Raw genomic sequence first — 21,086 nt, 5'->3', positions numbered from 1 at the left:
GTGAATGAGCATACAACATCAAAACCTGAGTGAGTACCTGACCGTGTCTCGCAGGCGTTGCACGCAGAATTGTAGAAGTGTGGTATACATAGATGTTTGGCTTCTCCAGGGCGCTGGCAAACATCTACTGGCAGCTATCGGAGTTTGCACGATTTGGGTTCAGATCACACGGGGAGATGCTATTATCATGCTACACCAGTTACTCACAATGTAAATCGTTGCGTATTCAGAGCTCAGGCTCCTGCGCGAAGGCACGCAAACAGCAGACAGTCTCAAATACGAGATAGGATACACATACGACGAATCGAATCGTGGTACATTGCAGACCGACCGCACAAGTGCACATTACTTGAAGAACATGATCCTTCTGACTGAAAAAAAAAACCAAAGGCATATGCGTGCATATAGAATCACATGACAAAGCACGCTGCACACGAGCAGGTACTACACTGTCACACAAGTACGTAGACACACCGTAGATAAAAAACACAGCATGCATGACACCAACGAAATGCTGCACTGCAGGAGCACTAGAGGGGGCGCACGAAGGAACAAGCAGCCAAGGCCGTACGCGTGACTCAACCAATGCAAGAAGGGCCGGGGGAAATGGACCTGCTCTAGAACCGGTTGATGAGGCCCTTGATCCACGCCACCACGCCGCCCTCATCCTGTGCATCCGCCTTCTCGGTCTCCTCGGCGTGGCGGTAGCCGTAGCCGTGGTGGTGGTGGTGGAAGCGGCGGCCATGGCCGAACCTCCTCCGCATGATGGCCTTCCTGAACCGCCGGACCATCTCCTCCACCTCCTCATCCTCGTCGTCGCTGTCGCCGTCATCATGCTCGGCGTGATGGAACCGCTTTCTCGTCATGTCTTTCTCCTCCTCTTCCTTGTGAAGGTGGTGGTGGAACCGCTTCAGGCCCTCCGCCGTGGCTTCCTCCTCCGGCTCGTCGTGGTGGCGGTGGTGGAGGCGCATGCCGTGGCGGTGGTGGAACCACCTCCGCAGCATCTCCTTCTTCAACGCCGTGACCGCCGCGCTCTCGTCCTCGTGGTCTGTCTCTGCCTCATGGGCGCCGTCGGCGTCGCCGAAAGCCGGCTCACCGTCACCGCCGGGGAGCGAGCGATCCGGGTCCGGCACGGCCACGGCCTTCACCTCCTCCCCCGCCGCCTCCCTGGCCTCCTCCGCAGGCAAAGGCAAGGCCGCCAGGTGGCTCAGAGCCTCGCCGTGGCGGTGGTGGTGGAACCGGCGCATCGGCGCGTCCCCTAAGGCGCCGTGGTGGAGCGCCCACCAGAGGTGGTGGCGGTGGAAGAAGGGGCCGTGGCGGCAGGGGCGGTGGTGGCGGAGCCGGTGGGACGGCAGGCGGAGGAACCCGTGGTGCTGCTGCTCCTCCGCCGGGAGGGCCACCTCGGCGGCGGCGCCTGCCTCGGCGGGGAGTATGGGGTTGGGCGGGCCATTCTCGTCGTCGTCGCCGGCCGCGACGGCGGCGACTGGTTCGGCGTCGTCGGTGGCGGACTGCGCTTCGATGGGGCGGCAGTGCGCGACGACGGCGAGGAGGGAGAGGAGGAGGAGTAGGAGCGCAGCGGTGGCTGACGGGCGGGCCATGGTGGCGTGCTCGGGAGGGGAACGCGGTGAGCCGGACGGCCTGTGAGTCTGTGACTGCGACGGAACGGAAGGCCCGGGTGGCGGTATTTGTAACAGGCGCAGTGCGGGACCCACATGCGCGTCTGTGGGTCCCGGTTAGTAGGGAAGTCAAAGTGGTGGTGGCGCTGGGCGGTGGACGGTGGTGGTGGCGTGGTGCCGAGTGGAAAAGTCAAGCCGGTTATTGGAGGGTAGAATTGGAAATGGCCGCTTATTGTTCTACTCCTACGAACTGGATTGCCAGCGGCAAAACTCCCACAGTTTCCTTTCCGTCAGAAAAAAAGTTGGTGGCCAAAACTCTTTTTTCTAAGGGAAGAGGATTGCATGAAAATATAATCGTGGTACACCGGTACACCCAAATATTACATGATAAATCTGGGGGTCAAATTAAATATATTGAGGAATCTTTTATACCCTTTCCCACAGTCCCTCATCTCTGGTGATCTCTGTCACCCTTCACGTTGGTAAAAGAAAGTGTAATATATTACTTTCTTCATTCACAAATAAAAGGACATTTTTTACATAAACCTCTCCGAAATACATGTTTGGCAACTAAACTTTGTTATTTGTGATACATAATAAAAGTAATGTAACATTTTGATACTTTTCAAATCATTTTGAAATGTTTGAACACAACGCAAAAATGTAATTTCTAATATTGTTCTACCACAAACTTCATCTTGCCACAAGTATAAGTCCAATTAATTTATCAGATCCTAAATCAAATCTTTTTAGATTTCTCCATTCATATTTAAAATTTCATATAGAGATCTGCAGCACAAAGCATAATAATCAGAAACAGTAGACTCATAATGAAAAATATTACCATAAAATATTACCTTGCTTCGAAACGAAGGCACCGTTGAGCCGGGCCGGCCGGTGTGCTGACTTACTATATTCAAATGCTATATGCTAATATAATCCGTCACTATATGCACATACATCAGCTGCAGTAGGCAGTAGCATTAATATTCTACTACCATTCTCCAAGCAGCAGACAATCAAAGGGTTCGCAGCGGCGTCATTTTCAGCCGGTTAAATCGATCGTCATTATGGATAACAACACTTACATATTTGTATATATGTTTAGCCAGTGTTCCAGCTTGATGTATCCATCATCTACCGACTGAAAATTTTACACTGCCCGGTAGTTGAATGAATTTGCGTATGCAGTGACGTCAGCGCCGATGGATCTTTCAAATGCGAGGATCGAGGCTCGTGTCTACTACGTGCGCTGGCAACAAGAGATTCGGCTTAGGCTAACTAAGCAATCAAGAATCAACGCCTAACGCCTATCGCTTTCTTTTGTTCTTGCATCCATATGCTACGGCCGGGCTTGATTTAGTTTACAGCTTGGATCAAGGCTAATTGCGAAAGCAAGCGAAAGAGATAGCACAAAGCTGAGTAGCTGACCGTCACAATTAATATTATACTGCCTTCTTGCACTTGCACAGTTCCATGACAAGCATACTTCATCGACTTCATTCGCCGTTCGATGCGAGTCAGAGAATTGGACTGTCGGTGATGTTTTTCTATTGCCAACAAGTAGAGGAACTCAGTTAATTAGTTTGGCTATTTGTGACTGAGCATATATCCATCTAATTTTAAGCCTCTAACTCAGATACTAATCATCTATTTTTAATAGCAAGTAACGTACCCGTCGATAATGAGACACTTGTCGGCAAAATATGTTTTCTACTTGACCGCTAAAATATGTGCTGACCTCGAGATCGCATAATTTTGGTTTAACCGATCGCTCCAATACACAGCGGAGGCATTCTGCCATTCTCGATCAAACAAAGCTGCAGGGTATATTTTCACCCCCACTAACACATCACTATATTTCCATACATTGTAGTATGTTTTTAGCCTGTGTTCAGCTTGATCCATCAACCTCTACCTGAAGCGCTTACATTTTACTCGTCCAAAATTACACTGCAGGTGGTTGAATTGCCTACGCAGTGACGTCAATACCGGTCTTCCTAACCCGAAAGATAATCAAATGCGAGGATCAATCGATGTTTGTGTTGGCAAAAAGATTTGGCTAGGTCAATTATTAAGCAAGGCCTAACTACTGGGTTATATAGCCTGTGCCTAACGTGCATTATGTGGCCCCATCTCTCACGTGCTTCCGTGCGAGCTTTACTTTGATCTAAGCACCTGCTCCCTCCAGTTATAAAGCACTTCTACTATACTCCTACTTAATTAATGGCATGGTCTTTGGATCGAGTATATAGCTTTGGTCATTATTTTTTTTATTAAAGTGTTGTAAGTAAATTCACTTTTTTTTATCATATTATGGGAATGCTTTACAAGACAAATTAATCTAGCTACCTATGTGGTTTTCAACTTTGATTTTCGATGTAAACACATCAAAACATATTGTTTGTAATTTGTAAAGATTTTATCAAAAGATATAGGCGTTGTCTGGTTTGAGAATACAATTGAACCACATGTTGGCCACCAAAATCATCAATATTACTAGAAGTTCATGCGTGTCCTAAAATTCTAACAAACCTTGCTCCACGAGTGGTAAATATGAGCTGATGTACAATATATACAGTAATAATGTTTTTTCAGCTTTATTAATGCACTGATTTGTTAGTCGTTCCAATGGGCTACATTATGATGCAAAAATGATTTCAGTAGCTAGGGATTATAATAAGCATGATAAGTCAAAAATGCACATATGGTAAGAAATGAGTGCTCGTATAGGGGATGGGTGAATTAAGAAATTTAAAACATTAAGGCAACGGCTTCCACTATTTGCATGAATATAAACTAGGTTATGCTATCTAGATGCGCATTTTAAGGTTGATCTAGTGTGAAATTTTCCACTTACAAAGAATTTTGCAATTTAGGGCCAATCCTAACTAGAATTACTGTAAGAAAGTAAAGGCACTCATATAGCAAGGATGGCATGCAAAAATGTAAAGGTATGGGTTAGAAAGTATGCCAACTCAATACGGTGATTATTGGCTCGAAGATATCTTTGAGACTTGTCACAAAGGCTCTCACCAAGCTAGATGAGAAGCTTGCCACAAATGTAATGCTCACCACTCCCTTTCTTCCGGTCACCTTGGCGCCATCTGCAACTATGAAGCTCCTCCACGAAGAAAGGGGTATCTTGTCCCCTACATATGGACGTCGTCGTTGCTTCACACCAAGCTGGAGGATTGAAGACTTTCCGTCGAGCCACCAAGGTCGCAAGGTCCGGCCCATCAAGCTTATGATGGTGGTTCACTCCTTAAACCAGCCACAAGGTAGCAATACTTTGCTTTCTCTCACTTTGAGCCTAATCTAGCACTAATCACTCTCTAAGCTTGTGCTAATTGCCTTGAATGATCACTTTAGCAATTTTGTTGACATGAATATGCTGTTGATGGATCTTCCACTCACTATATAACAACTCTAAATAAACAAGTAGAGGTTAATAAATAGCCCAACAAACTTAAAGGATCCATTGCTCCAATGGCTAGCAAAAGCTAGTGAGTCATCGGAATATCCGATGGTCACATATGGGTTGTATCGGATACTACGGTGCCCTATTTTTCGCACATAGACGTCGGACCACTTACTTCCCAAAGCTCCGACGCCTTTATCCGATGGTCTCTTGGATATTCCAGTGGGTCTATTGTTTTCTTCAATCCGCGCTTACGTGCTCCCTCCATGATCATGCGACGAAAACTCTGATGCCACCTTTCTTGGCCCATCTGATCATTTGGTGCTGAATAATCTTGTGCTCATCCATCTGGTGATTGCTCCAACGCCTGCATATTGGTACCATCGAATCTTCCGGTGCTATACTCCATTCTTTGCTCCAAACTATGACCAAGTCTATTTGCCCAACACCTTCAATTTCCACCCCATCGGATGATCATCCGCTGCATTAACTTCTTTTGTAGTGGCACTGTTCTTTTATCCAATGTTTCCTCCAATGGCCGTAGGATATTCCGGTAGACTTGGGTTTGATTCCCTAGCCAAACTTTGTCCAATGCCTTCGTCGGATACCACCATCAGATATTCCAGTGAATACATCTAGTGCATGTTCTTTAACCATCATGTGGATTTTGATTATGATTTGAATCCTATGACTTGGATAACATAGAATAATTTGAAGGTCGTTGTTTTACTATGGTTTGGATCACTTGATATGAATGTTTTGGATCTTGTCATGATTTGGGTTCCATCCTTTAGGACATAAGAAGCCTATGAAGTACATGCTTGATAAACTGTTAGTCCTAATAATTATGTTGTCATTGTCACTCAGTTATCAAAGTGATGAGTTTCTCGCTCCAAACCTTCTAAAAATGACACGTGATGCACATGAATCTAGCAATTATGGGGATAAAACTCTCCATTTCTCTCTTCTCATAATAAGTTTGCCAAATCAGTAAAATTGTTGAAGTGTCATATAATTAATGTCCATAAAACTCTCATGACCCATTGAGATTGGCCTAACAGCGGACATTACGTTATGATATTCTTATGACACTATGACATGTCACAAATTAAACACAGCACACACTAGATGGACACGTCATCATTGCCAATGACTTCTATTTTTTCCACTCGAGAATTGATGCCAATGCCATCATCTCGTTAGGCTGCTATGGTGATCTTCATGCCATTTGCGCAGTGGCCCCGCAGGCTGCACACGAAGAAGAGCTCTTGCTGGGGCAGGCCTGGATACGGTCGTTGCCGGAGCTGTGCGGTGTGCCGCCGCCGATGGGCATCTGGCACGTGTTGTACGCGGCTTCGTCCACCTCTCCACCACATCATGCGCCGTTGAATTGTAACACCCAAATCCATCATGAAAATAATGTAAGCAACAAGTGTGTTTAGTCTTTCTTTTCTAAGGACTAAATAAATTATTTTAATTAAATTACGGTATTTAATAAATGAAAGAGCACTTGAATTTAATTTTAGAGGCAACAAGTGCTTGATAGGATTTTATCTTTCATTTTGGTTTTGTTTGAGTGGTATTTGCAAGTTTAAAAATAAAATAAAATCTCCTTTTCCTCTCCAATCTAACCCAGCAGGCCGTCGGCCCAAACTCCCTCCTCTCTATCTCCCTGCCTGCTTGCACCAGCCGGTCTTCCTCCCCACCGCGCCAAGCGCCGGCGAGCTGCCGTCTAGGCGCCTCCCCCTTCCCTGCGTAGGTTTGCGCGAGGAAGAAGAAAGGATAAGGCCGCTTTCTGTTCTAGCCCCTGGCCAATTCTGTTATTTTCATCCTTTTCCATGTGTCTAGTAAATCTTGCAAATAACTCCCTGCAATTCTTTATTTTCTTTATTCTAACCGAACCATGCACTTTTACATAGCTAACCTTGTTCTTTTCCGTAATTCTATAACACTGTTCTCTGAGTCTTGTGAAATTTCCTTGCTAGCCCTTGAAGTATATAGTTAATTCTGTTTTAGCCCCTGAAACTTGTTTACTCCATATCTTCATCGTTTTAACTTCGATTTCAGCGATTCTGGCGCTCACACAACCTGTCTCTGCATGAACGTTAGTTTTAGGAGTTTGTTTCTAGTCTTTTGTCATGTTTGGTGTACTGTTTTATTTATTGCTTGTTTTGCTTGTGTGATCGTGTAGACGAAGTGCCATTCGAGGAGTCTCAGGAGCAGCCGTCGTTTGAAGAAGAGTTCCCTCAGTTTGCTAAGGCAAGTGGTTATCTCCCCTTGCATATTCTTTTTCGTACCAATAATATCATGATTAATCACTTTATTAATTTCCTGCTTATTAAGGACTTACCTAGTTTTTAATCCTGATCCTTGAACACATGTTTAATCATGTTGGGTAGAATTGCTTAGTTGCTTAATTTTGGGATGGTATTAATAATTTTGAGAATATTAATCATGACCTTATTTATGCTATATCTGCGTTAATACAAGATCACTTGATTTAATCGGAACATGGAGAACCACCCAGGAAAATAGTACAACCACAAGGACTATCATGGCTCTGGTCTTGGCTAGTTAATTAGAGACTCTAGTCTGGGTAATCTTATCGAAAGGGCAAGAGGGGCAGCAGCAGATGGGATATAGCACCCGCTCTCTTGGGGAGTGGGCTTAGCTAAGACATTGTACCCACTAGGGGGCTGTTCTATCCTACTACCGATGCGGAAACCTTAGCGGGTTACCACTTACTATGTTATCTTTGTAAAGGCCTTGTAGCGTCCCTATGCAATCACACCTCGGAAGTGTGGTATTGTGCCTAATCAGCACAGCATGGTTGGGTCCAAAGTTCTTTGAACTTTTACGCGACTTGTGGGTATAGATGTACAACCTCTCCAGAGTGTAAACTGATATATCAGCCGTGCTCACAATTAAGAGCAGCCTGGACCCTCACATGATAATTGAACTTAAAGATGAGAATAAATCGTGGTTCCTTTGTTTTGGATAATGTTGATGCTTTATGCTTAATTGGGTTGGTATAAACTTACACCTAGTAAAAAGATGCGTGTTAATAAAATGCGACCAACTAAAAATGCTAACCGCTTAAAACATTTGAGCCTCTCCTTGTGAGCCATGCATGTTTCCCCCACTTCCTAAGTACCAACCATAAGTGTACTCACCCTTGACCAAACACTGTTCAGAAGCTTGTGATGACGTGGAGTTCTTCAACGACTTCGAGGAGTTCTAGGCGGGTGTTCACCAGTCAAGCCTATGGAGAAGCTTCGCTGTGTGTGTGTGCATGTTAAGTTATCGGTGAATGATTGAAAACCTTTGTGTCTACCTCTCGGATGTAATAAGTTATCTTCTATTATGTTTGCGTTTTGAACACTGTCTTTGATGTATTCACTTATGAAGTCAACATATATGTGAGAACGGATCCTGGCACACATATGCGATAAATTCGGTTTTGTCCAAAAATCGAGTGTAGCAGAAGTGGTATCAGAGATGTGTTGACTGTAGGATGCAAGCCTAGTCAGAAATGGTCGAGAATAAGGACTCATTTTCTTAGCAAGCCATGTCTGCTAAAAAATATCTTATTTTCCTCATAAAAATCTAATTTATTCTTGTTCTAAAAGCTTGTCTCTTTTTTGTTTTGTTCTGACTATCTGTTCTTCCTTTGTCAGATGGCCAGGACCAGGTTGATCGCTCGCAAAAGCACTGGAGGATACCAGGATCACCTTGCCCCTGCTCAACCAGCTACTCCAGTTCAGCCTGTGGAGGAGGTTGAAGAGGATCCGGAGGAGGTTTACTACTACATCGAGATGGAAGATGGCAGTATCATGGAGGTCGACTCGGATGGGAATCTAGTGATCCCAACAGCATCACCAACTATCCTAGCTTCAGACACTCCCGCACCAGCTACTCCTGCATTGGACACTTTAGCACCAGCTGATCTTGCTCCAGCACCTGCTGCCGATGGTGGAGACCCGGACGACTCCAGGGATGATAGCGATGATGAGTATGAGGACAACGACGATGACGACGACTACAACAGCAACAATGACAACAACAGCAACAATGACCACGACAACAGCCATGGTAACAATAGTGGAGATGAAGATGGGAATCAGAATGGTGGACAGCAGAATGTGACACCAGCTTGTGACTACAAGACTTCGGAGGATGAGCCTGGATACTTTCCCACACTGCTCTGGGAAGTACTGCAGACTTTGGGAAACACCGTGAAGCCCCTCTACATCACTCACCGTGTCTCCTACTCCACCATGGACGACTACTACGCCACTCAGGTCCACATCAGGGAACGGTTGGCAACTTCCAGAGGCTTGAGGACTCGCTCGGCGCACGACTCCACTATGCCCCATGCCACTTGCACCGCTTCTGTCAGTAGTGCTGCTAGGAGAGCTCTGTCGGCCTTCTGCTTCACCAACCGCCAGGAGTTGAGCACCACCGTCTACCGTCACATTCCTCGTCAACTCAGTGGCACAGAGGACATAGCTGTACAGTTGGGAGAAGCCGGAGAAGACCGTATCAACATCCTTGCTCGAGTCACCGCTGCTCTCAACACTGACCTCGACGGAGCTACCGCAGAGCTTGCCAGGACCCACGAGGAGCTACAGGATGCTCATGCTAGGATTGCACAGCTTGAGGCACAGCTTGTAGGACAGGAGCCGCTTGAGGAGGCAGCCGAGTTGCACTGCCCCACCGTTTCACCACCCCGCAAGAGGCTTCGCTATGGCACGTCTGGCTCTGTCACCGGTCTTTTAGACTAGGTTTCCTTTTTAGGTTGCCTTCCGGAGTCTTTTCGATAGAACTATTCCTGCGAGGACGTACGGTGTAATAATGTTTGCTGTTTGAAAACATGTTTGATTTGGATCTTTGTATTGTCTGGAATGTTTTGTGGAGTGATGGCCACAAATGCATCATTAAACAAAATAAAGTTAATAGTCTGTTGGGTCTCAATCTTGGTTCTTTGCTCTTATATCTACCTTATCAAAACATCATTCTTATCCGAGATTCATTCTTCTAACACTCAGATGGTAAACACTAGGTCAAGAGGAGGACAAGATATTCCAAGTCAGAGGCGTGATCACATAATTAATCAGCAGAATCAAGCACCACCTCCGCCACCAAGTTCAACAATGGAACATTTTTTGGCTGCTCAGATGCAACTGTTGCAGAACCTCACTGCTACTGTCCAGAATCTGGAGCCCAGCAAAACAAGCAACCACCACAAGCACCTCAGGCACCGCGTGACAAGCACAGGGAATTCATGAGCCACCACCCTCCTACTTACTCCCACTCAGTGGATCTTTTGGATGCTGATGACTGGTTGAAGGTCATCAGTAAGAAGCTAGATATTACATTGTGCAATGACCATGAGAAGGTCTTGTACGCTGCACGATGCTTGGAAGGAGCCGCAGCCGATTGGTAGGATGCCTACACCACTGCCCACGCCAACGCCAACGCCATTACTTGGGAAGAGTTCAAGAACAACTTTCACACACACCGCATTCAAGCTAGTGTAATGAAGCTCAAGCAGAAAGAGTTTCTGGCTTTGACTCAAGGCAACAAGACAGTTAGCGAGTACCGGGACAAGTTCACACAATTGTCTCGTTACGCGCCTAATGAGGTGGACACCGACAAGAAGCGACAAGAACGTTTCTTAGATGGACTGATAGGGCCACTTAACTATCAACTGCAAAGTCACACTTTCCCCAATTTTTAGACACTACTAGACAAAGCCATCGGCTTGGAGAACAAGCATAAGGAGCTCGGCGAACAAAAGCAAAAGTTACAATCGCAAGGGCAATCCAGCAGCAACACCTGCCCTCGCTTCAACTCGTCACAAGGATCACAGCTTTGTTCAGGAGGACAAGGTGGAAGCTATCAGCAGAATCAACAGTTTTAACGTTTCCCTCAGCAACCTCAACGTTTCAACCAACAGGCACAACACACCTCAAACCCTCAGCAAAACTGAGCAAACAATGCTGCAGGAGCACCAATCCGTAACAATCTAGTTACCCCAGTTCGACCCAATGGTTGTTTCAAGTGTGGTGAAGTGGGACATTACGCCAACACCTATCCCAAGCGTAACATGCAGACCCCGTTGAAGAACAATGGTTAGAATCCTGGTCAGCAACAGTCTCAAGCACGCAATGGAAATCCGAATTCTCAGGGCAACAAGGGCCATCAGAACTTCATGCATGGTAGGTTGAACCACGTGACAGCAGAAATAGTCAAGGAAGCTCCAGATGTTGTATTTGGTATGTTCCTTGTCAATTCTGCATCAGTTTTATTTGATTCTGGAGCATCACATTCATTTATAACCGATCGATTTGTGGCAAAGCATAACATACCTATGCAACCTATGAAGAAAACTTTGCTAGTTAGCTCACCAGGTGGTGAGATGAGAACAAGTCGAATATACCCACAAGTCAATCTGAAAATCATGGGGGTAGATTTCGTAACTCACCTAGTGGTCCTAGACTCTAATGGTATTGATGTGATTCTTGGAATGAACTGGTTAGAACTATGTGATGGAATTATCCTATGTGCTAAGAAGTCAGTGCTTTTAACCAACCCTCAAGGGGACAGAATTGAGTTTGTGGCTACTGCCTCGTCTGAAGAAAAGGGTATAGTGAATCAGATAAAAGGGAAAACTTTGGAGGATATCAAGGTTGCATGCAAATACCCCGACATCTTTCCTAAGGATTTACCAGGTATGCCACCTGACCGTGATATCGAGTTCTCTATTGATCTTTTACCCGACACTTCACCTATATCTAAAAGACCTTATAGAATGGATGTTAAGGATTTGGTTGAGTTAAAGAAACAAATAGAAGAATTATTAAGTAAAGGATTTATCCATCCTAGTTCTTCACCTTGGGGAGCACCTGTACTTTTTGTTGATAAAGAGGATGGCACCAGAAGAATGTGGATTATAGAGCTCTTAATGATGTGACTATTAAGAATAAATATCCACTCCCTAGGATTGAAGATCTGTTTGATCAGAAGAGAGGTGGAAAAGTTTTTTCCAAAATCGATATGCGATCAGGTTATCATCAGTTAAAGATCCAAGCAGAAGACATTCCCAAAACAACATTTACATCCAGATATGGTTTATATGAATACACCGTGATGTCTTTTGGATTGACAAATACCCTAGCATACTTCATGTATTTGATGAACAAGGTGTTTATGGAGTACTTAGACAAGTTTGTGGTAGTCTTCATCGATGATATCTTGGTGTTTTCTCGAAATGAAGAAAAGCATATAGAGCACTTAAGATTAGTGTAACAGAAGCTTCGGGAGAATCAGCTATATGCCAAGTTGAGTAAGTGTGAGTTTTGGTTGAAAGAAGTTTCCTTCCTTGGACATGTTATCACCGACAGAGGAATCACAGTAGACCCAAGCAAAGTTCAAGATGTGCTAAATTGGAATCCGCCCAAGAATGTGTCCGAAATTAGAAGTTTTCTTGGATTAGTAGGTTATTACCACAGGTTTATTGAAGGTTTCTCAAAGATTGTCAAACCTCTCACCTCATTATTGGAAAAGGGAAAAGAGTTTAAATGGGATGACAAGAGTCAAGCGAGTTTTGAAGAGCTGAAGAAGAAGTTGACTACTGCCCCTGTACTGATAATGCTTGATATACACAAAGGCTTCGATGTTTATTGTGACGCTTCACGTCTAGGTCTTGGATGTGTACTAATGCAAGAAGGTAGAGTAGTAGCTTATGCCTCTAGACAGTTGAGAAAGCATGAACAAAATTATCTGACTCATGACTTGGAATTAGCTGTCGTTGTGCATGCATTAAAGATTTGGAGACATTACATGATCGGGAACAAGTGTTAGATCTTCACCGACCACAAAATCCTAAAGTACATCTTCACTCAGAGAGATCTTAATTTAAGGTAGCGCAGATGGTTAGAGTTGATCAAGGACTATGACTTGGATATCCAGTATCATCCCAGCAAGGCAAATGTCGTAGCAGACGCTTTAAGTCGAAAAGGTCAAGCTAATGTGACTATAGCACGGTTGATATCTCAAGAGTTATGTTGGGAAATGAAGCGACTCAACTTAGGAATCGTTGCCCATACTGAAGCTATGACCATGGAAATTGATCCTACACTGGAACAAGAGATAAGAAAAGGGAAATTGATAGATGCTAACATCAAGGAAATCAAGACCCAAATTGGTTTAGGAAAGGCCCCAGACTTCACTGAAGATGATCAAGGAACTATTTGGTTTAGGAAAAGGATATGTGTACCGGAGATCGACCATCTTCGTGAACGCATATTGAAGGAAGCACATAATTCGACTTATTCTATTCACCCTGGTAGTACTAAGATGTATCAGGATTTGAAGGATAAATATTGGTGGTATGATTTAAAAAGGGATGTAGCAACCCACGTTGCTTTGTGTGATGTATGTCAGAGAGTAAAATCAGAGCACCAAAGACCAGCCGGTTTATTTCAGCCACTAAAAGTACCTGAATGGAAATGGGAAGAGATCGGAATGGATTTCATTATTGGGTTACCTCGCACTCGTGATGGTTATGATTCTATATGGGTTGTTGTGGACAGATTAACTAAGGTTGCACACTTCATTCTGGTTAAAACAACCTATACAGGAGCCAAGTTAGTAGAGCTGTATATGTCAAGGATTGTATGTCTACATGGTGTACCGAAGAAGATAGTATCTGATCGAGGTACTCAATTCACATCACGTTTTTGGCAGAAGCTACACGAATCAATGGATACGAAGCTTAGTTTCAGTTCTGTGTATCATCCGCAAACAGATGGTCAGACTGAAAGAATCAATCAAATATTAGAAGATATGTTAAGAGCTTGTGCTTTAAAGTATGGAGGTAGTTGGGATAAGAGTTTGCCATACGCAGAATTCTCTTATAACAACATCAAGCAAGTCTTAAGATGGCCCCGTTTGAAGCGTTATACGGAAGAAAGTGTAGAACACCGTTGTACTAGAGTCAGATGGGAGAAAGTCAAGTCTTTGGACCAAAAATTCTTAAAGAAACTGAAAGACAAGTTCAGATAATTCAAAATAATCTTAAGACTGCACAGTCAAGACAGAAGAGTTATGCTGATACTCGGAGAAGGGAGTTGACATTTGAAGTTGGAGATTACGTGTATCTCAAGGTATCACCTATTAGAGGTCTTCGTCGATTCAAGGTTAAAGGGAAGCTATCACCTCATTACATTGGTCCATTTTAAATTTTGGAAAGAAAAGGAGAAGTGGCATATCAATTAGACTTACCTGCTCGATTATCAGATGTTCATGATGTGTTTCTCATATCTCAGTTGAAGAAGTGTCTCAGAGTACCTGAGGAATAATTACCACTAGAAGAACTCAATGTGAAGGATGATTTAACTTATTCAGAGTATCCTATCAAAATACTGGAAACATCTCAGAGAGTCACTCGGAGCAAAGTAATCAAAATGTGCAAGGTACAATGGAGTCATCACTCGGAAGATGAAGCTACTTAGGAAAGAGAAGATGAGCTTATCGAAGAATTTGCTCAGTTGTTTTCCAATCTCTCCGAATCTCGAGGACGAGATTCTCTTTAAGGGGGGTAGGATTTGTAACACCCAAAATTCCATCATGAAAATAATGTAAGCAACAAGTGTGTTTAGTCTTTCTTTTCTAAGGACTAAATAAATTACTTTAATTAAATTACGGTCTTTAATAAATGAAAGAGCACTTGAGTTTAATTTTAGAGGCAACAAGTGCTTGATAGGGTTTTATCTTTTGTTTTGGTTTTTGTTTGAGTGGTGTTTGCAAGTTTAAAAATAAAATAAAATCTCCTTTTCCTCTCCAATCCAACCCAGCAGGCCGCCAGCCCAAACTCCCTCCTCTCTTTCTCCCTGCCTGCTTGCGCTAGCCGGTCTTCCTCCCCGCCGCGCCAAGCGCCGGTGACCTGCCGTCTAGGCGCCGCGTCCTTCCCTGCGCAGGTTTGCGCGAGGAATAAGAAAGGATAAGGCCTCTTTCTATTCTAGCCCCTGGCCAATTCTATAATTTTCATCCTTTTCCGTGTGTCTAGTAAATCTTGCAAATAACTCCCTACAATTCTTTGTTTTCCTTATTCTAACCGAGCCATGCACTTTTACATAGCTAACCCTGTTCTTTTCAGTAATTCTATAACACTATTCTCTGAGTCTTGTGAAAATTCCTTGCTAGCCCCTGAAGTATATAGTTAATTCTGTTTTAGCCCCTGAAACTTGTTTACTCCATGTCTTCATGGTTTTAACTCCGATTTCAGCGATTCCCGCGCTCACGCGACCATCTCTGCATGAACGTTAGTTTTAGGAGTTTGTTTTCAGTCTTTTGTCATGTTTGGTGTACTATTTTATTTATTGCTTGTTTTGCTTGTGTGATCGTGTAGACGAAGTGCTGTTCGAGGAGTCTCAGGAGCAGCCGCCGTTTGAGGAAGAGTTCCCTCAGTTTGCCGAGGAAGGAAAGTGGTTATCTCCCCCTTCATATTCATGATTAATCACTTTATTAATTTCCTATATGTGCATAATTTGACGGGAATGCCTATTAAGGACTTACCTAGTTTTTAATCCTGATCCTTGAACACCTGTTTAATCATGTTGGGTAGAATTGCTTAGTTATTAATTTTGGGGTGGTAATAATAATTTTGAGAATATTAATCATGACCTTATTTATGCTATACCTATATTAATACAAGATCACTTGATTTAATCGGAACATGGAGAACCACCCAAGAACAGTACAACCACAAGTACTATCATAGCTCTAGTCTTGGCTAATTAATTAGAGACTCTAGTCTGGGGTAATCTTACCGAAAGGGCAAGAGGGGTGGCGGCAGATGGGATATAGCACCCGCTTTCTAGGGAAGTGGGTTTAGCTAAGACACTGTACCAACTAGGGGGCTGTTGTATCCTATTACCGATCCGAAAACCTTAGCGGGTTACCACTTACTATGTTATCTTTGTAACGACCACCTAGCGTCCCTATGCAGTCACACCTCGGAAGTGTGGTATTGTGCCTGATCAGCACAGCATGGTTGGGTCCAAAGTTCTCTGAACTTTTACGCGACTTGTGGGTAAAGATGTACAACCTCTACAGAGTGTAAACTGATATATCAGCCGTGCTCACGGTTAAGAGCGGCGTGGACCCTCACATGATAATTGAACTTAAAGATGAGAATAAATCGTGGTTCCTTGGTTTTGGATAATGTTGATGCTTTATGCTTAATTGGGTTGGTATAAACTTACAACTAGTATATAGGTACTTGCTAATAAAATGTGACCAACTAAAAATGCTAACCGCTTAAAGCTTTTGAGCCTCTTCTTGTGAGCCATGCATGTTTCCCCCACTTGTTGAGTACCAACCATACGTGTACTCACCTTTGCCCAAACGCTGTTCAGAAGCTTGTGACGGCGTGGAGTTCTTCGACGATTTCGAGGAGTTCTAGGCGGGCGTTCACCAGTCAAGCCTATGAGAAGCTTCGCTGTGTGTGTGCGTGTAAAGTTATCGGTGAACGATTAAAGACCTTCGTGTCTACCTCTCGGATGTAATAAGTTATCTTCTGTTCTGTTTACGTTTTGAACACTGTCTTTGATGTATTGACTTATGAAGTCAACATATATGTGAGAACAGATCCTGACACACATATGCGATGTATTCGATTTTGTCAAAAATCGGTTGTGACATGAATCGTACCTGAACACTGCCTCGGTAAGAAAATCAACAGTACCAGATCAATTAGATCGATGGAATCGCCTTCTCCACTAATTATTTGAGGAGTAGTGGGCTTAATTCAGAGCTCGGCCCGTCAGCCGCGCACCTAGCACATCGCCGGTGTGGATGGGCTTGTCCTTCACCCAGCCCGTGACGCCAAACCTCCAGCCCATGTTATCGCCGACGACCTACTTCTGGCCACCGCCGCGGACGACCGATGGCGCCGTGCAGATCACGACGAGCAGCAGCACAAGCATGACGCTGCTGCTGCTGCTGCTGCTTCCACGTGCCATTGATTTTTTCCTTGTATATGTCACAACGATTCTAGCACGAGAAGCTTGAAGGTGACGAGAGGCTGTTCTTCTGATGAGATGGTTGGTGTTGGGTGGCGGAGGCTTCTATTTTTTTATAGCCGCCTCCAGTGGCCGGCAGGCACTGCGGATATATCGATTTAACTACATCAGTTTTAACGTGCTATACTTAAGGATATATTGATTTTACATCAGTTTTAATGTGCTACAGATAAATACAAGTCTTGGTTTACTACAAATTTGGGGTAGTGATGGTTTGTCTTGATTTTAAAATCTTTCTTTGGATATGGCTAATGCTATAGAGTGTATCCTTGCATATCTATTTGCCAATCATTTTATCGGGCTTCTTAAATGAATAACAATCTTGCTTTGGGATTTATGGCATATATTGCCGTCTTTAAACTGATTCTAATGTGCTTGCATCAATGAAAAATCTTAGTTTTTGATTTGCGCCCTGTATATACAGCCTTCTGTTTAGATTTACAATCCTTATTAATGTGCTTGCATAAACAAGCGTCTTGGTATATGATTCATTCAAGGAGTAGCTAAATGGACTCTTTGCGTTGGTATATACTAGTATTGGTGTGCATTCTTTTGCTTTGGGGTTTATTGCTAGTATTATAAAATATTTTGTACTCTCTCCGATGTTGATTAGGTTTTTTCGTTTTGTTATGACAAGGTTTTGACTGAGAATTACTCCATTAATGTTTTATTTATATAAAATTATAATGTGAATCTAGTATCATTACTTTTTTCACAAAAGTTATTTGTCAATACCCTAATCGTAGGCAAATGCTTGTCCTAAGGAAATGGAAAAAAAATATGCGTTATAATTTCAAATGGAGTATCTTTTTACCGATCATCTTATTAATGTTCTTGGATGACTTAAATTATTTCTTTAGAAATTATGATTAGTTCTATACGGCTTATCTTATTAACAATCATCTAAATTAATATTTTTGGATGAATTAAAAATCTTTCTTTGGGATTTATGAGTAGTGGTACCACCATGGTGTTAGAAAGAACCAGTTCTGTTGAGGTTCTCTTATCACGATGAGTCGATATGGCCCCGTTCAACAGAACTGAGGTTCTCTGATCACGGTGAGTCGATATGGTACTGTTTGGAACCGTTTAAATTCTGCTTATGGGATGTTTTTTTCAGCTTCTCCTGGCCGCGCTTCTTCCCACCGCTCCCATTTGTACCAAAATGTAGATGCTTTTTGAAATGTAGCTTCTCCCCACCGCTCCCATTTATACCAAAATGTGAACGCTTTTTTTCAGCTTCTCTTGGCCGCGCTTCTCCCCACCTGCCCACCTGTAGATGCTTTTTGAAATGTAGCTTCTCCCCGCCACTTCCATTTGTACCAAAATGTAGACGCTTTTTTGCAGCTTCTCCTGGCCGCGCTTCTCCCCACCGCTCCCATTTGTACCGAAATTCTCCCCACCGCTCCCATTTGTACCGACATGTAGATGCTTTTTGAAATGTAGAACCTGGACTAAACCCGCGCTTTTTATATTAGTGCAAGCGCTGCCATAGTGGTTATCTAGAAATTGGCAGTGTTTTGTGATATACAGTAGTTACAAGTGATGGTAGTGTCCTATAGTCGCCAGTTTCAGTGATGCTAGGCAAGTGCCTTTGGTACAATGGTGCTAAGAAACCTTGTAAAGCTTGTAAGGCCAGTTTCAGTGATGCTAGGCAAGTGCTTCGGCTGCGGCTGCGGCTGCTGCTAGAAAATGGAGCAGCTGTGGTTGCTGCTGGCTTGCAGCCGCAGCCGCAGCCATGCCGGCAGCAAAGACTCAGTTGCAACTTCCAAGTGAAATGCCGGTCCCCAGTCCTACCATCCAAACATCGAAAACAGGAAAAAAAATGATGCAGCAGAATGAACGAAATAACAGGAGCTAACTGAATCGTTAAAGTGTTCTTCAGGTCTGGTGATGCGAGGGTAGAAAATACAGTTCTTCAGTAACTCGGGTAAGTCGGTACATGTCAGATGTACATGCCAGTTTTATTCGCATGCATACACAACCACAGCAGTTACAGACTTACAGTAGGCTTATTGACGATCGCAATTGGAAGGTACAGTTCAACCAACGTCGTAAATCCAGAAAATTTACGTGCCATTTTCTGTTCATATTCCTAGCTTGCGCTGCTGACGAGCGCGTCCTTGTAGGACCCGTGCGGCGGCTGCTGCTGCGGCGGCGGCGGCACGACGGCCGGGTCCCGGGTCCCCCTCCGGCCGCCGTGCTCCAGGATGAGCGGCACCTTGCCCTCCCTCTCCATGGCCAGCCGCTCCTGCGCGCCGCCGCGGAGCTTCTCCATGCCCCGGCCGCCCATCTGCTGCGTCTTGAACACCTTGAGCAGGTTCAGCACGCCGCCGGCGAGGAACAGGAGGCTCCCGAACAGGCAGAACCACGCCCAGCTCCTCCCCTGCATCGTCCATACACCCAGAGCAGAGTGTCAGCTCTGCTTTGCAAGTCGAGCTCTCGATCTGGCATTTCGGCTGCTACTTGCTACAAGTGAAAGAAGAGAAGACACGATGTTCAATCATTACCAGTAGCGAGAAGGCGGCAGTGCGGCTGCGGCGGTCGTGGCGGTTGACAATGCCGGCGATGAGGAAGAGCGTGCTTCCCAGGAGGAGCGGGATCTGGACGCTCTTCTGCAGGAGCTGGACGTGGCCGCTGGCACGCTCGTACACCTGGCAGATGTTGTGCACGGAGCCCAGGCACCAGAGCGCCGGCCCGGCGATCAGCAGGTTCAGGCCGTGCCTTGCCAGGCCGTGCCGGTAACCTCTCTCCATCTGTACATGATGATAAGCAAATCGAATACTAGCTGATCAGTGAACTAAAACTTGTAATCGAAACCCAAGTACGTCTTTAATCAGTGAATAAACAGGATTATTGCCATTCGAGCAACAAATTGTGATTGAAACTAATCAAATCGAACCTGAATCTCGAAGACGACGACGGCGATGAGCATGAGCGTGGTGCCGGCGATCTGTACGGCGGGGACGGCGATCTCGACGAGCGCGAGCTGGGCATCGAGCCCGGCCACCATCCCGAGCCGGTAGTCGACACCGGCGACGTGCGCCAGGAGGTCGTGGACGTTGGCGGCCAGCACGCCGGCGAGCCCGACCGCGGCCACCACGAGTGCAGGCCGGCTGGACCCGCCCCACGTCGTGGCGAGGAGCTGCCCCAGGAACCCGCCCACCAGGAGCACCGCCGAGAACACGTACACCCCGGCGTTGATGTACTCCCACCGGTTGCGCAACGCCGTGCCGGACCCGCCGCCGGCGCCGAGGCTGTACGCGCGGCACTCGCGCGCCGTCGCCAGCTTCACCATGGCCGCGCCCGGAAGGAGTGTGTTCGCGTACTAGCAAGCTAGCTGCACTGCTGCAGTGGAGTGGAGATAGTATCGCTAGGTAGGCGGAGTAGCGAGGACGGCGAGAATAGAAAGGGAGAAGAAGGCGGCCGGCCTGCAGGTCGTTGGCTGGCAGTGCTAAGCTGGCTCGGGGGGCGGCCATGGCGTATACGTGTCAGCATGCATGCAGCGCCAGGTGAAGAGACACGTTGGTTCGTCATGGTCGTCTCGCCGAGTAAAATACTGTGATAGTTGGACCAGATTCTTCGAGATAGGTGTACAGCAGGACGACACGACGAGCGTCTGCGAGACACTGAGGCCACCTCCCCTTCGCTGCTGGCTAGCTGCTGCTGCTTTTCGATGTCTAACTCTTTGTGCCTTTATTAAAAAAAACTCTTTTGTGCAAATTTTAAATACAAAAGTTTCAAACTGAAATCAATTTCAACCTAAAAATAATAAATTTAGTTCTAGTAGAATAAACATTTTATACAAGAAAAAGTATCAAAATATACAACAGCTATTTCATTTTGTCAAGGAATAGAATGTAAAAATAACTTTTAAGTAAGGGCTAGCCTACAAATAACCCCTTATTTAATGTAAAGAGCAATCTCTTCTTTTGCAAAACAATATACGAATAATCAACT

General features: G+C 44.9%; 2 protein-coding genes across 2 annotated transcripts; both read right to left on the bottom strand.

The window, feature by feature from the left end:
* Window positions 1-372: 372 nt before the first annotated feature.
* On the bottom strand, window positions 373-1,665 carry LOC117862659 (uncharacterized). Its single transcript, XM_034746192.2, has one exon. The coding sequence runs from the start codon at window positions 1,596-1,598 to the stop codon at window positions 618-620; it is 981 nt and encodes a 326-aa protein (XP_034602083.1). The 5' UTR covers window positions 1,599-1,665; the 3' UTR covers window positions 373-617.
* A 17,404-nt stretch (window positions 1,666-19,069) lies between these two features.
* On the bottom strand, window positions 19,070-20,757 carry LOC117837033 (uncharacterized). The gene is made up of 3 exons (XM_034716589.2): window positions 20,029-20,757; window positions 19,637-19,882; window positions 19,070-19,512 (listed from the first exon to the last, which is right to left on the bottom strand). The coding sequence occupies exons 1-3, from the start codon at window positions 20,422-20,424 to the stop codon at window positions 19,222-19,224; spliced, it is 933 nt and encodes a 310-aa protein (XP_034572480.1). The 5' UTR covers window positions 20,425-20,757; the 3' UTR covers window positions 19,070-19,221.
* Window positions 20,758-21,086: the final 329 nt, after the last annotated feature.

The sequence above is a fragment of the Setaria viridis genome, chromosome 1 (genome assembly GCF_005286985.2).
Source record: "Setaria viridis chromosome 1, Setaria_viridis_v4.0, whole genome shotgun sequence".
Lineage (NCBI taxonomy): Eukaryota > Viridiplantae > Streptophyta > Magnoliopsida > Poales > Poaceae > Setaria > Setaria viridis.
Note: the sequence above shows the minus strand (reverse complement) of the source record. Positions and strands in the feature narration are given on the sequence as shown.

What these genes read in the sequence shown, in the direction of transcription:
- LOC117862659 (XM_034746192.2), bottom strand. Translation starts at nt 1,598, where the DNA reads ATGGCCCGCCCGTCAGCCACCGCTGCGCTCCTACTCCTCCTCCTCTCC.
- LOC117837033 (XM_034716589.2), bottom strand. Translation starts at nt 20,424, where the DNA reads ATGGTGAAGCTGGCGACGGCGCGCGAGTGCCGCGCGTACAGCCTCGGC. An exon ending in TCGTCGTCTTCGAGATTCAG is followed by an intron (nt 19,883 to 20,028) that starts GTTCGATTTGAT and finishes CATCATGTACAG; the next exon opens with ATGGAGAGAGGTTACCGGCA. An exon ending in CTGCCGCCTTCTCGCTACTG is followed by an intron (nt 19,513 to 19,636) that starts GTAATGATTGAA and finishes TGGACGATGCAG; the next exon opens with GGGAGGAGCTGGGCGTGGTT.